Source organism: Carettochelys insculpta, chromosome 3 (assembly GCF_033958435.1).
Source record: "Carettochelys insculpta isolate YL-2023 chromosome 3, ASM3395843v1, whole genome shotgun sequence".
Classification (NCBI taxonomy): Eukaryota; Metazoa; Chordata; order Testudines; family Carettochelyidae; genus Carettochelys; species Carettochelys insculpta.
This window is the reverse complement of record NC_134139.1, coordinates 64454970-64470498: the sequence shown is the minus strand read 5'-3', so window position 1 is coordinate 64470498 and position 15529 is coordinate 64454970. Positions and strand designations below refer to the sequence as shown.

At 44.9% G+C, this 15529-nt stretch overlaps 1 protein-coding gene across 2 annotated transcripts in view; it reads left to right on the top strand.

Moving 5' to 3' along the window:
* Positions 1-15226, top strand: part of PPP1R21 (protein phosphatase 1 regulatory subunit 21) — a 74416-nt gene extending 59190 nt beyond the window's left edge. For both annotated transcript variants that reach the window (XM_074990012.1, XM_074990011.1), the window contains 3 exons: positions 5385-5483; positions 6712-6837; positions 13480-15226. In XM_074990012.1, the coding sequence (XP_074846113.1) occupies positions 5385-5483; positions 6712-6837; positions 13480-13509 (255 nt within the window). In that variant the 3' untranslated portion in view covers positions 13510-15226. The remainder of the gene's footprint in view (positions 1-5384; positions 5484-6711; positions 6838-13479) is intronic.
* The last annotated feature ends 303 nt before the right edge of the window (positions 15227-15529 follow it).

The window sequence follows — 15529 nt, the reverse complement described above, 5'->3', positions numbered from 1 at the left end:
TTTTTTTAATGCGGTGGTAGGCGATCATAAGCTCACACCCAGGGCAGCGCTGGACACAGCAGATGCTGCTACTAGGGTCATGGCCTCTAGGATAGCCATGTGTAGGGGGGCACGGTTACAAGTTTCAGGGCTCCCTACGAGGCCCAACAGACTGTCTGGGACCTACCCTTCAAAGGACCATCCCTATTTTCGTAAAAGACAAAAGGCTTCACAGCCTGAAAGACTCGAGGGCCACCTTACGTTCACTCGGCCTGCACACCCCTGTGACCCAAGGTCAGCATTTCACTCCTAGGTCTCAGTTCAGACAATTCTCTCAACAGCAGTGGGATACCAGTAGGAGATGGCACCACACTAACAGAAGGCGTCATGGCCAACAGACTTAGGGCCAGAGTCATCAAAAATCCCCACTGGAGCCTAAACAATAATTGTGATGGTGCAGTCGGGAACGACATACCTGTCACCACCCCACTTCCAGCTCAGCTGTTTTCATTCCTCTTATCCACCTTCGGCCATGTCTGGTACAACATAACTTTGGACCAGTGAGTTCTGCGCATGGTAGAAAGGGGATATGCTGCCCAATTTTCTTCATACCCCCCTTCCCACCCACCTTTCCCATCCCTCTTCAGAGACCTCTTTCATGAGACTCTGCTCAGGCAGGAGATACAGTCCCTCCTTCAACGTGGCTTTATAGAGGAGGTTCCCAATCAGTGTCAGGGGTTTTATTCCCATTATTTCCTAATCCCGAAGGCAGAAGTGGGGCTAAGGCCCATTTTGGACCTGTGAAATTTAAACAGATTTGTAAAATAGATAAGGTTTTGTATGATTTCCCTGGGCCTAATCATTCCAATGCTGGAATGGGGGGACTGGTTTGCAGTTCTCAACTTACAGTACGTGTATTTCCACATAGCAATTTATCCCACAGAAGGTTCTTCCATTTTGTGGTGGGAAAGGACCATTATCAGTTCACAGTCCTTCCGTTTGGTCTGTCTTCCACCCTGACGGTCTTCACCAAGTGCATGGCAGTGGTGGCAGCCTCCCTATGCAGACAGGGCGTGCAACTCTTCCGCTACCTGGATAATTGGCTGGTAATGGGTCGCTCGCAGCACCAGGTGGCACAGCATGTTTAGCTGATGATAACAAACATTCAACACTCCCAGTCGTGTGGTAAATGAGGGGAAGTTGGTGTCGACCCCCACCCTAGTAATGGAGTTCATGGGGGCCCTCCTAGATGCGGGGCAGGCCAGAACCTTCCTGCTGCAAAGCAGGTTTCAGGCCATGGCATCTTTTATCCATGAATTGATCAAGTTCCCCACCACAATGGCCAGAAGCTGCCTCAGGTTGTTGGGTCACATGGCGGCATGCACGTTCGTAGTCTAGTATGCCAGGCTGTGAACATGTCCTTTCCAACTGTGGCTCACCTAAGTGAACCAACCTGTCAGGGACAACATAGGTGTGTTAGTGACAGTCCCTCCACGGGTGCTATTAACCCTACACTGGTGGCTGGACCCTCAGTCGGTTGGCATGGGAGTGCCTTTCAACCCCCCACAACGATCCCTCTCTCTAGTCACGGACATCTCAGACTTGGGCTGCAGGGCGCATCTGGGACAGTGCCAGACCCAGGCCCCTGTGGAGCAAGGAAGAGGCCCGGCTCCACATAAATATTGGAGAACTCAGAGCCATTGGGATCGCCTGTGAAGTATTTCAAGACAATTTAAATGCTCAGTGTGTTGCTGTGAGCACAGACAATACCACAGCAATGTATTGTATAAACAAGCAAGGGGGGGACGTATCCTTCTCTCCCCTGTGCCATGAGGCCCTCAGGCTCTGGGAGTTTTGTATTCAACATAAAATTCTCCTGAAAGTGTATTACCTACCAGGGCCGACAACTCCCTGGCAGACTGTCTCACCAGGTCTTTCGTGGACCATGAGTGATCATCACACCTGGATGTGCTGTATTTAATTCCCCAGAAGTGGGGGCATCCCCAAGTAGGCTTATTTGCCTCCCATCTCAACGCAAAGTGCTAGATGTTCTGCTCGTACCAGAATAGCAGCCTGGGCTCTTGGGCAGATGCTTTCAGCATTCACTGGTCAGGCCCTCTGCTTTATGCCCTCCGTCTGGTGCCACTCATGCACTGGACCCTACTGAAAAAGTGGTCAGACCAGGCATCGGTCATTCTAGTGGCCTCAGCGTGGGCTCGGCAGCACTGGTAACTGACCCTCTTGGAGCTGTCCATCTGCAACCCAATCACACTCCCATTATGCCCGGACCGGTTGACATAGGAGCGGGGGAGACTGTAGCACCTCAGCCTTCAAGTGCTACATCTCACAGCGTGGAAGTTCCATGGCTGAAAGCGGTGGAGCTGTCATGCTGAGGACCTGTGACAGAAGTGGGCTACGTGTACACTAGCCCCTTCCTTTTGGAAGAGGCATGGTGATGAGCAAGGTGGGAAGGGATGCTAATGAGGTGCTGCCATGAATATGCAGTGCCTCATTAGCATAATGGTGGTTGCACGCAATTCGAAAGTGCTGCTTTCCAATCATGCGCCACCCATGTAGACAGGGGCCTTTGGAAAGGACCCCCTGGACTTCGAGAGCCCCTTCTTCCTATTTGGTTTTAGGAAGAAGTGACTTTTGAAGTCCGGGGTGGGGTCCTTGTGAGAGGTCCCGGTCTACAGGTGCATAGACATCATTATGTTAATGAGGCACTGCATATTCATGGTGGTGCCTCATTAGCATCTTCCCAACTTGCTTGTTACCATGCCCCTTCTTTCAGAGGGGCTAGAGTAGATGCAGCCAAGCTGTTGAACAGCAGGAAGCCCTCCACAAGGGCAACATATGTAGCCAAATGGAAAAGATTTTCTCTGGGCAGCCCAAAAGGGGTTATCCCTGGTACAGACTCCAATACCAGTTATTCTGGACGACTTGTTCTTGAGTCAGGAACGGTTATCACTATCCTCTGTCAAGGTGCACTTAGTGGCCATCTCGGCCTTTCCCCCTGGGCCAGGTCTATCATTGATCTTCTCAGACCCTGTGGTATAGAGATTTATGAAGGGACTGGAAAGGGTCAGACAGCAGGTGCGCCCCCCTCTACCAGTGTGGGACCTCAATCTGGTGTTGTCAAGACTCATGGGGGCATCTTTCGAACTTCTTGCTTCACGTTCCCTCCTATTTCTTAGTTACAGAAGAGCATTGTTGGTGGCCGTTACCTCAGCCAGGAGGGTGTTGGAACTAAGGGCTCTATGCGGTATTCCACAAGGACAAGGTCAGGTTGAGATCCTGCCTACCTGGCATTCCTGCCGAAGGTGGTCTCCCCCTTTCGTGTTAACCAGGACATTTCCCTACTGGGCTTTTACCCGAAGTTTCATGCCTCCCCTAGGGAGCAGAGTCTACATACTTTAGATGTTTGGAGGGTGCTGGCCTTCTGTGTGGACAGGACCAAACCCTTTAGGAAGTCCCAGCATCTGTTTGTGGTGGTGGCAGACAGGACGAAGGGCCTCCCAGTCTCCTCTCAGCAGATCTCCTGGATGGTGGCCTGTACTAAGGCATGCTATAAGCTGGCGGGGGGGTGGTCTTCCCTCCCGCAATCGGAGTTCGCTCTACCAGAGCTCAAGCTTCCTCAGCAGCAAATTTGGCCCAGGTCCCTATCTAGGATATCTGTAGGGCTGCCACCTGGTCCTCCGTACACACATTAACAGCCCGTTAATGCGTTGATGCAGCACACTAGCGATGACACTGCTATAGGCAGGGCTGTGCTACATTCCATCTGGGCCTCCGACCCCGCTTCCTAGGCATTGGCTTGTATTCACCCAACTTGGAATGCACATGAGCAATCGCTTGAAGAAGAAAAGACAGTTACCTGTTCGTCAACTGGTGGTGTTCGAGATGTGTTGCTCACGTCCATTCCAAAACCTTCCCGCCTTCCCCACTGTTGGAGTAGCCGGAAAGAAGGAACTGGGGGCAGCGGGTGGTGCATATATTGGTCGCCCTCTCGGGCCACTCCAGGGGGCACCGCACTGACCTTACAGCTACTGGCTAGTGCAAAAAGCTTCCAGCAACTGGCATGTACCAGTGCACACCCAACTTGGAATGGACATAAGCAACACATCTCGAAGAACACCAGTTACAGAACAGGTAACTGTCTCTTTTGACCATTACTTTAGTCCAGGCCTTTGATACACAGCCTTATGTTTCACGTTCTCTTCCTGCTATGGGGCTAACACAACATTTGTGTTGTAAGGGTGCTAGTTGTCCCCCCCGCCCCCACCCCATGCAGTTCCACTCTCCTGACTTAACATGACAAAGAACAGTCGTTTCAAAGAATTTAGCAATTTGCTCATGAAGCACTGTAACTTCACCTAGAGATTGCAGAATGTTGTACAATGTGGCTGACTTCTTTGCAAGTGGTGAACTATTTTTAAACATTTGTTGTGCTTACTTTTAGAGTCAGATAAATGCTCCTCAGCAGGATGAGAAGATTTGCCAGAAACACATACAGAACATGTCCCATATATGGTTAGATTTGCTTCGTCAGCCTTGATGTGCACCACTCTTATTGGCTCGGCTGATAATTAGACAATGCGAAAGAGCCATCTGTAGACACTGAAATTTAAGCAACACGTGCATGTGCAAGGCATCTTGAGATCTCAATTGTTTTTCTCTTTATATTTAAACAAAATTAATAGATACTTCTGATCTCAGGTAGTATTTTCTAGGAGTATTGTATAAAAACGTTTGGTGCTCTTTGTGAGGGAGTGAAAGGAGGGCCTGGCAGCGCAGGGGCTAAGCAAGGCCTTTTTGTCCCTGCCCCATTTCACCTGCAGCCAATGCCAGGCCTGGAGGGAGAATAAAAGGGGAGAACCTAGTTCAGTTAGGGGCTGACCAGCAAAGAGGCAGGAGCTGGTCGTGCAGGATCTGAGCCAGAGCTGTCTGCTGGGTCGGCTGGAGGAGGATGTAAGCCTCCAAACCTTCCCCCAGGCACAAAAGGGGGGAACCAGCAGGAAAACCCCACTGAGGAGGGGGAAATTGAACTCTTGGGGCCATGCCCCAAACTGAAGGAGCAGACTCTGGTAAGTGGCTGGAGGCTCTACAGCCTGGGCTCCAGGTTAACACTGAGAACTAACTATTTAGGTACCCCACTGTCTGGGGGACCTGGCCACACTTTTTTTTTAATAGAAAAGCCTAAAAGTTTAGCTTTTTCTAATGTTAAACCACTGTTCTAGCATGTGAAGTTCTGTATAAAAGCTTATTTCTGTGGCACACTTTCTGTAAACCAAAAACTTGACATTTTAAAAGCCCCAAACATTCAGAATTTTTAAAAACCCTGTCTCAAATTATTTGCTATGTGCAATACTCTGCTGGAGCTAACTTTTTTTTTCTTTTGACAGTGCCGAGCACTTGCCAAGAGATTAGCATTAGCTGAAAAGTCTAAGGAATCACTGGTGGAAGAAATGAAATCGGCTAGTCAAAGCATCAGTAGATTGCAGGTAAGTGAAATGTAACTGAGCAGTTTGATGGACTTCACCCCATGTGATAGTTGTGGGTGAAAAGAAGAACAGTATGGTAATATTGTTAACAAGCTGCCTGTTGAATGTTGTTGGCATATGGCTAGTAGACTATTTTGCTATCCCTTTGAGTGATGATTACAATGGTAGCCTTTTATTAGTACCTCTAAAAACACTTGCCTTCTGATGTAAAAGATAATGTATGTTAATGACTAGTACTATGCCTGATCTCCATAAACAAGACCAGCATAGACATTATCCACAAGTTCTCCAGTGACTTATTTGCTGTATGATTTCAAAGTATTAGTGATATAATTGTTCAGCACAGACTCACATACAAATAGTTCCCTTGAAGTCAGTGAACATACTCAGCACGAGTAAGGACTGCAGGACCAAATCCTTTTATCTTTACCTGTGTCTCTCCCTAGGTAGTCCGATGCCACACTGAAGACTCTATACGGTTTAATAGAACTGTCCTTTAGTGGCCCATTCTGTCTACCCATGTTCTTAAATGCATAATTCAAAGTCTTCATTATGTTTACTGGGATTTATATGCGTGGTATTTTCAATACCAGGATCTATATAGTAGTTTTCTGAACTCTCTTTTTTGATTTCCCATTGTGAAGTTCTTGTAAGATGAAATTTGACAACTTCTCTGGTAGTGGGCAGCAAACAGATAAAATTATAAAACTGAATTCCTTCTCAAACAATGCACCCTCAGTACATGTCTCTAAGGATCCATCTCGCGCTCTCTCTCTCTGAAAACACCCACTCTCAAATTACTTATTCAAAATTATCTAACAAATTACATTTTGGGATTTTTTTAAAAGCATGCTGGCGGGTGCACAATTGCTTTTAAACGTTCGATTCTGACTGTTCAACAGAATGTGATAAACAACTGTTGCACAATTTTTGTCCCGTATTGTTAACCTCTGAATTAGGTGATGACCAATAAAGTAGTGCAATAAAATTAACAAATAATTTGAAGGTGATAGTGGGGTGTGTGGAGGAGATGAAGTTCTGAAGATATAAGAAAACTGCAGAGATTTTATTCCTTTTACATTTTTGAATATTATTTTCCCCTAATGAAATTGCTGAAGTGCACACGGTTGGTCAACCTAACAGCACTGGTGGATAATTTAAATCTCTGCCTGAGCAATATGCTCCTGTATTATTGGGCAAAGCTGAAAGCTACGGTTCTTTCCCTTAGGATGAACTGACAACCACCAAAAGAAGCTATGAAGATCAGCTAAGCATGATGAGTGATCATCTGTGTAGCATGAATGAAACCTTATCTAAACAAAGGGAAGAAATTGATACACTAAAAATGACTAAGGTAGGTTGCCAAGTGTTGTATTTACTTTAGGCTTGGTCTGTAACCTGAGTTTCTGTAGGCTGCAGTGTTACAAGCGGTAGCAAGTAGAGTGTGAAGTTACTATCTCATTTTTATTCTCAGCCACTTGGCATGAAAGCCACAAGCCCCCATCCCTACCTATCCAGATAAATGAGAGTTTTAGGACTTAAGTTAGAATCTGGAAATGGCTAGTAGTCATAGCCAGTGTCTTTCACTGCACTCTAACTATAGAGGACTACTTATATCATCCTCATGCCACGTGATGCTTTCAAAAGGGATTTCTTATAAGAGCCGTACTTCTTGCAAAGGGAACTGAGAACAGGTCATTCTTCAAGTGATTGCTTATGTCAATTCAGCATAGGAATGTGTGCTCACCACATGCACCAGAACCAGAAGACTTTTCCCTTAGAAACACCTGTATGGGAGGTGATTCAGGTGCCCCCTGGAGTGGTGCACACAAGCCATGATTTACAGGGTGCCTGTGGCCCCCTCCATCCTCATTTCCTTCTTGCAGCCCTTGACAGTGCTTGGAACCTGCTCATCACAGCGTTAGCTGTTGCATATTTTCCAGCTGATCTCTGTTTTCCCTGTAGTTTACTACTGTCAGTTAGTCAGTGTAGATCCCCTAGGGATCTAGCCATAGAATGGGCAATTCCTTCATTCCCTGGCCTTCATGTTGTCGCAGTTGCAGTCATTTTCACTATAACTGCTTACGGGGCTTATGAGAGGCACCAGAGTGATTAATGTCACATTTGCAAGTCCTCATCTCAAAGCTATCCTAATGGAATCCCCTTTACCTCCAGTGTACAAACACTTGGACTCTGCACCCAGCTCCAATGCATTGGTGCGCAGTGCCCAGCCAACGTCTCCCAGCACTGTTTCCTGGCTCCATGCATGCCTGGGCAAAGTAGGAGCTAATCTCTGGAGTGGAAGAAAAATCAGTCTAGGACATTGACTCTGGTGGACCTTTCCACTTTGGTGCGGCAGACGCTTCTGGCCCTTCTGGAGCACAGCTCACCCACTTGTTCCCTGGCATCTGAGAGTGGCATCAAAGAGCTCTGGGTACCATGAACACCATAAGAGTTAAGAAGAGAGTGAAACCTTGTGCCTCTGCATCTGCAGCAGCCAGCAAACCCCAGCACCAAGCATTTCTGCACTCATGCTGCCATCTGCTGTCACCGTATGAACTTCATTCAGATGCCTATGAAAACAATGCTGCCCACTGCACCATGCTCCCCTGTCGCACCAGTACCACCTTCAGCCACATCACATCAACTATTGGACGGCAGATACGTACCTGTCTCCTTGGTACCTCACTCTCCACTCCTCAGTACTGTTAGTGCCTCCATACACAGGGCTATTTCACAGCCCAGCTCTCCACAGTTGTCCACATGCTGCTGTGGGGGGAGGATGAGGGAGAAGAGGATGAGATAGGCTTGTTTTAACATTTCCTTTCCTGTAATTAATCCTGCCACACAGGCACCTTCAGCCACTGGCTTTTTGAGACACAACCATGGATGTCTACTATGCCATTCTAACCACAATGGCCATTCTGTCAGCCAGACCCCTAACTCCCTGCCTACAACTGGCAAACGCCAACCACTTGTGCTACCCTTACATGCACCCACTAGTGTCTCTGAACACGGGGTCGATGTAAAGGAGGACTTCTCAGATATAGTGAACACTCATCTTTTCTCTTCCTCCCCAGGTAACACAATTACCACCCCCCACCCCATGATAGAGAATTTCATGCAGTTTCAGGATCTCTTTAAGAGTGGTGGCTTCCCTTGACATTTCTCTGGAAGAGGTCCAAGAATTGTGTCATAAGTTAGTGGACATTTACTTCATTCAAAATTGCCCTCCCCATGAATGAGGCGACTATGGATACTGTCAAATTGCTCTGGCAAACCCCCTGCTGTGATTCCGCCTACCTGTAAAAGATCCGATAAAAGTATTATGTGCCAGCCAAAGGCACTGAATTTCTCTTCTCACATCCAGTGTCAGATTCGCTGGTTACATAGGTGCTTTAAATGAAAGAAGCAAGCAACAGCACTACAGGAATACCCCATATAACAAAGCCTGGAAATGTGATGATCTGTTTGATCGTAAAGCATATTTAGCTGTGACATTACAATTGAGAATTGTCAGTCATGTGGGCCTTTTGGCAAAAATACAATCACAGTAACTAGGCAAGCCTTCTTCTGAATTCACAAACTTTATTCCTGAAGACAAAAAAGAACAGTATAAAGCCGCCATTAGGGAGAGTCACCTCATCACTAGAACAGTGCTTCAGGACACCCACAACTCTGCTCATTCTGCAGCAAGATCCATAGACACAGCAGTTTTTATGAGAAGAACTTCCTGATTTCACCTGTCTGGCTTTCCAAAGCCTGTACGGTCCACTGTAAAGGACTTACCATTTGAAGGTGTCAAGCTCTTTGCAGATAAGACTGAGTCATTACATGCACAAGCTGAAAGACTCCAGGGATACTTTACGATCCCTAAGTAGCCACCTGCCTAGGAACTTACCAAACTCAGCAGCATTTCTAAATCCCTTTATACACTCAGAGCAACAGGTTCTATGACGAGCAGAGCTGCAGGCAGAATGCCCCCAGGAAAAGGGAATCTGTTCCTTGACTATTGCTTCCCAATCCTCACCACCCAGATGACAGATCTGAAGTTTTGGTCAAGGGGTCAAGAACCCCAGTCCTCTTTCAATGCTGGTGCCATCGTCCAATGGCAATCTCTTTGCAGATTGTGTAATCCCATTTTACCCCATGTGGCAGCCCATAACCAAGGGCAGATGGTATTGGAAATCATCAACACTGGGTACTCCATCTCTCTCTACCACCAAATCCCATTCCTTGTCCCCCAGGGACCCTTTTCACAAAGACCTGGTGCACAAGAGGGGAACCATCTTATACCCCTGGGAGCCATAGATCGGATGCCAGCCAAGCACAGCAGGAAAGGGCTCTATCCCCACTACTTTTTCACTCAGAAAAAAAGAGGCTGGAGATGTAGTCTAGACTTAAGATTACTCAATAAGTTTTAACAACTCAAAACATTCAAAATGGTCACACTTAGCACCATAATCCAGGCGTTAGAGAGGAGGGACTGGTTTTCAGCCTGCAACCTCCAGGAGATGCATTTTCACATATCCGTCCAGCATCAGAAGGTTCTGCAGTTTACAGTAGCACAGGCCCTGCTCTTCAGCCTTTCCATTGCATTGAGGGTATTTTCCAAAGTATTCACTGTAGTAGCGGCCAATCTGCACACAGAGGGCATGATATTCCTGTACTTAGGGACCTGCCTGCTGAAACCACCAACATTGCAGACAGCTATACAGTCCACCCAACATTTGATCCATCTCTTTACATCATTAGAGCTTCAAATAAACTAGCACCAGTTTCAGATTTGTTGGGGCAGACTTTAACTTACTCAGAGTAACTTCTTCCAATAAAATGGTTCCAAACTCTAACCACGTTAATCTGAATGGCACAGAACACCCTGCAGGTTGCTGCCGAGACATTCCTACAGTTCTAGGCCATGTTTTGTCATCTATCACACAGGGTTGCACAGCACTCTCTGCAAGCCTGCGGGAGGGATAGCTCTGTGGTTTGTGCATTGGCCTGCTACACCCAGGGTTGTGAGCTCAATCCCTGAGGAAGCCATTTGTGAGTCTGGGGCAAATAGATTTTTTTTTAAAAAACATTGTCAGAGATGGTGCTTGGTCCTGCTGCAAAGGCAGGGGACTGGACTCAATGACCTCTCAAGGTCCCTTCCAGCTCTGAGGTATGTATGTATGTATATTTCACGGGCACAGTACATTTCTCTCAAGCACAGCTTACACAAACTCCTCACCATCTTCAGTGAAGTCAAGGATTCCCTGTTATGGGGGATCAACCCAGAAAATGTCCGTACCAGAATGCCTTTGATTTGGAATCTGCCTTCACACACCATTACTCTCAATGTGTCCCTCTTAGGCCAGAGGGCACCCCAGGGACACATTCTGTGCTGGCCCACTCCTCTACAGTGGCGTCCCAACTTCATATCAATTTGTGAACCACACAAAGTTCCAGCAATGTCCGCTCACACTTCCTGCAATTTGTCTGAAACAAAATAACAAAGTCCCTCCCGGTGACCACTCTTAGTATGTTCTACGTAAACGGACAGCATGGAGCACAATCACATTCCCTATGCATGGAAGCCATGTGCCTCAGGCAATGGTGCATCAGAGGCAACAGCCATGTGATAGCATCATACTTACCTGGTTGCCAAAACAACATGGGAAGTACTCTGAGCGGGAGGTTCTAAGAAGACCATGAATGGGAGTTGAAAACACACAAGCCCTCCTAGATATCTTGCAGTTGTGGGGGCTCCCAGAGATAGATCTCTTTGCAGCCTCTCAGAACTCCAAATGCCCCTGATTCTGCTCCAAGGCAGGACTCAGCCATCATTTTCTGGGCAGTGCGTTCCTCGTCAAGTGGCACACTCCCCTGCTACATGCCTTCTTCTCTGCCCCCGCCATCTCCCTCATACCCCAAGTACGCAATAAAATAACACAGTATGGGGCCAGAGTGATCCTAGTAGCACCCACTGTGCAAGCTCTCACTTCTGCCTCAGCTTCTGTTGCAGGATGTGAGCTGCATTGTTAATCCAGATCCCAACAAATTTGAACTCAATGCATGGCTACTGCCTGGCTCTTAGGATTTGAAATGATGTGTTCCACAGAAATACAGAGTGATTTGTTAGTCACCTATAGGGACACTACCCATACATACACACAAGTGGAAACACTTTGTTTCCGTTGGCACCATGGTTCAGACAGCACTTGTATCGGTCCCTTTACACCTCATTCTAGACTACCTACTTGAACTCCAACTAACTGGACTTTCTATGCCCTAAATTCACATCCACTTGCCAGCTATTATAATTTCTCATCATAAAATCAAAAGATTCTCTACTTTCACACTTCTCATCACCAAACACTCTTAAAGGACCTCTTGAACTCCAACCAAAATGCACAAAAAACAGCGCCGCCATCTAGTCCTCCACACCCTCACCAGCCCTCCTTTGGAGCCCTTAGCTACAAGCTCCATATTATATCTTTCTGTGAAGGTTGCATTTCTAGTTCACATTACATCAACCATATAGGTGGCGGAAATAGCTCTTATGGCAAGCCCACCCCATGTCTTATTAAACTTTAAAGTGTGTATCGGACCTCACCTTAAATTTTTACCTCAAGTGGTCTCATCTTTTCACCTCAAATGTTATATTTACTTACATTCTTCCCAAAGCCACAGACAGAAGACAATCCAAATTACACAATTTGAATTTCCATAGGGCACTCACAAGTCTCCAAAACTATTTCTTCCCCTCACTGATGGATGTAAAAAGCACACACTTTCTAAACAATGCCTGTCCAAAGGGATATCGGACCGTATCAAACTTGGCTATCGCCACTGAAAGCGACAAACACTTGTGGGGATCTGCACACATTCTGCTAGGAGTCTCTCAACATCAGTAGCCTTTCTCAACAGCATCCTTTCTGTGCAAATTTGCAGAACTCTAGCAACCTAGACTTGACCACACACTTTTACACAACATGTGCATTGCTAGAACACACATCTTCCCATACCTTGTTGCTCACAAGCTATTTTCATCCACTGCAACTTCAACTCCAAAGCCCCTTCTTCACTCAGAAGGCACTGCTCTGAAGTCACCAAAAGTGAAGCACCCGCAGGGACAGTACTTGAAGTGCAGTAGTGGAGATTCCTTATGATTTGTGTCCCTCCACCATCTTCCCGCATCCCCTCTGCTTTGGAGTTCTATCCTATATGGACTCTGCAGTAGAAGAGAAGCAGAAAGGTTGGGCTGCACAGTTAAGGCCGTGCATGTGCGGCCCAGCTGGGTACTGATATATTAAATCTCCAACTATGAGCACAGAGGCGTATCAACACCTAAAGTGGAGCACCTACAGGAACATGCCTCTCGAAGAACCACCATTACTACACAAGGGGAATAACTTCCTCTTGAAATTGTAATTAAAAATGATTGACTTTCAGATACAATACAGGATGTAATTGTGGAATCTTCTCCCCATATACAAAACACCAAGCTCTTCAGATTGCTGCCTCTGAATGCTTCATTTTTGAATTAGGATCACAGATAATATTTCTTTAACTCTTCATTTTTTGTATTTGTAAAGAAGTGCTCTCACATCAATCACATGTAGGTTTCGTAAAGTGCGTTTTCTTGTAATTTTTGATGTAGTGCTAGTATAAATGAAGATATAATCCCAAGAATGTGGGCACAACTCCAATGCCTTTCTTCTAGCTTTTACTTAGAATAAAATATTTGTGGTTTTGATGACCGTGAAAAGCTGTCATACTTTTTCATTCAGTTATAATAAATGTAATGGGAATTTATAGACTAAACACAAGGTTTTAGATACAGGAGCTTTCTTTTCTTCTTTCTCCTTTCTCCTGGACATTTAATGACTTTTTTTACTTTTTTTTGTAATGTTTTTTCTGTGTATATGCAGTGATTTAGGCATCAGATTTGCTTCTGTTTGTGGTTAATACCACTTATGTTCTATGTATTGTTTTTTTTCTATTACTACAGGGAAATTCCAAGAAGAACAAAAATCGGTAGTTTACGGCCAGTTGTCTGTTTCAGATATGGCTGCTGCTATACAGAATTGCAGATGATGAAAATTCAGTGTTTCCTCTTGAACTAGCTCTTTAAATGAAACAGAAGTAGTGTTGACCCACTAAAGTCATTTGGTGCTGTATATGGCTTTGACATATTAGCATTTGTAACCAGTAAAACAGAACATGATGATGGTGGGGGGAGAAAAAAAAAGAATATTCACTCTGTAGTTAACTTGCATCAAAATTCCCGTAAAGGGTTGGTTTTTTTCTTTTCTCTTTTTTTACTGTGCACATTTTGAAACTGCTTTAATGTAATAAAGATCGTGCATATTTCAAATTCAAATGTGGGTTAAACTGGGTATTTGTGCAGTAGTGTGTGTCAGGATAAAAATGTTTAAGCTATCAACATTTATACATTCCATTCCTTGCTGTTAAAGGTGTCTCAGGATACCTTTTAAAATAGAACATTTTTGACCATGCTAAGTGTACAGTTATTGTACAGTTATTGTTACCCCCTGCCTGGTAGCTTCTGAAATAGTTGGGATGGTTGCTTAGGGAAGTTGAGGTCTGTATATTCAAACTTAAAGCACATTGGCTCAGTCTTGATTGGGGGTGTATGCAATATTAGAAACTTCAGTGTCTAGTACTTGGGCACATGGGTTTTAAACTAGAGGACAAGTAGCTCATTCAAGAGTTGCTCATGAAACTGGAGTGTTTTGTTTGTATTTTAAAACATGCTGTTATAAAAATGCTCTTAAAATCTAGAGCAAAAAAGTGACCATAAAATACTGAAAAGTAACTGGTTTAAAGTCATGCTTGCTTGACTACTCTCAGCACGTGACTAATCGTAGGTGATTTAAACACTGAATTTGCATAGCAGTTAAGATGTTTTATGGCATTATGAAGAAGTTTCCATAGTGGACTGACTTAAAACAATGCTTTCTACTTACTTTACTCATAATTATGATTTATTTAGGAAGCCTATAAATATCTCAAGATTTTCAGCACATTCTAATACCACAGGTAGAGGTGACCATGAAACAACTTTCGGATCCCTTAATTATTTTCATGAGTTAGCACTGAGACAAATCTGAGATCTTTTGATAAATTAGACACCAGCCACATCCTGGAATAGTCAGTGATACAGATGTTAGGGCATTCATGTGTGTAGAGGGAGACCTGGGTTCAAGTCTCTTCTCCAAATCAGCCACAGCAAGGATCTGGACCTGTATCTCCCACATCCCAGATGAATTCCTAACCCCAACAGGTAGTTTGCTGTTTCAAAATGTGGGTGGTCTCTCTCCAGTTGGAGCTGTTCCACTTCAAATAAATATTAGGCCAGAGAAAGTGACACTGATTCTCAAGTACAGTGATTAGAACTCCAGTTTTGCATGTGAGAGAATCAGGTTCAAGGTTCTGCTTTATTGAATATTTATTTATGCCACGTGGAACTGCAAAGATTGCTATTCTGGGGTTTGAGTTTTCAATGAACTGTTTTGGTGAATTGGCATTTTCCAGTTTAAAAATATTCTGTCAAATTCCCAGTCAGTTCTAAACGCAAGTTTTCACAACAGTGTCTGACTAAAATCAGTGTTACTAAATGTTTTATATTGAACTTCTATTCCAAAGAGGGCACTTATCTGTCCTAAATGCATGATTCGCTCTGTAATGTTAGCCACATCAATGTGTATAATGCATCTATAATTAAAAAAAATCCAAATCACAAATTTGCTATTTCTGAGATGCCTTTTTTGAGTGTAGATGCCTAGATTGTATACTGCCTGTTAGCAGCTGTTTTAAGCTAACAGAGTGCTATGTTCCGTTGGGATTGCTTCTGAAAACACAATGTTGTCTTGGTTCTGAATTGTTTCTCCTTTTATGTTGTAAGTAGAGTAGCACTGAAAGGCAACTTGAGTTTGTCTTCTCCTACCTTGAGGTCACCTGTGCAGGTGGCTTCTATCTTAGATCCCCTGTTTTGGGTCTTCAAATCGAACCATAAATTTTGTTTTATAGTGTTTACT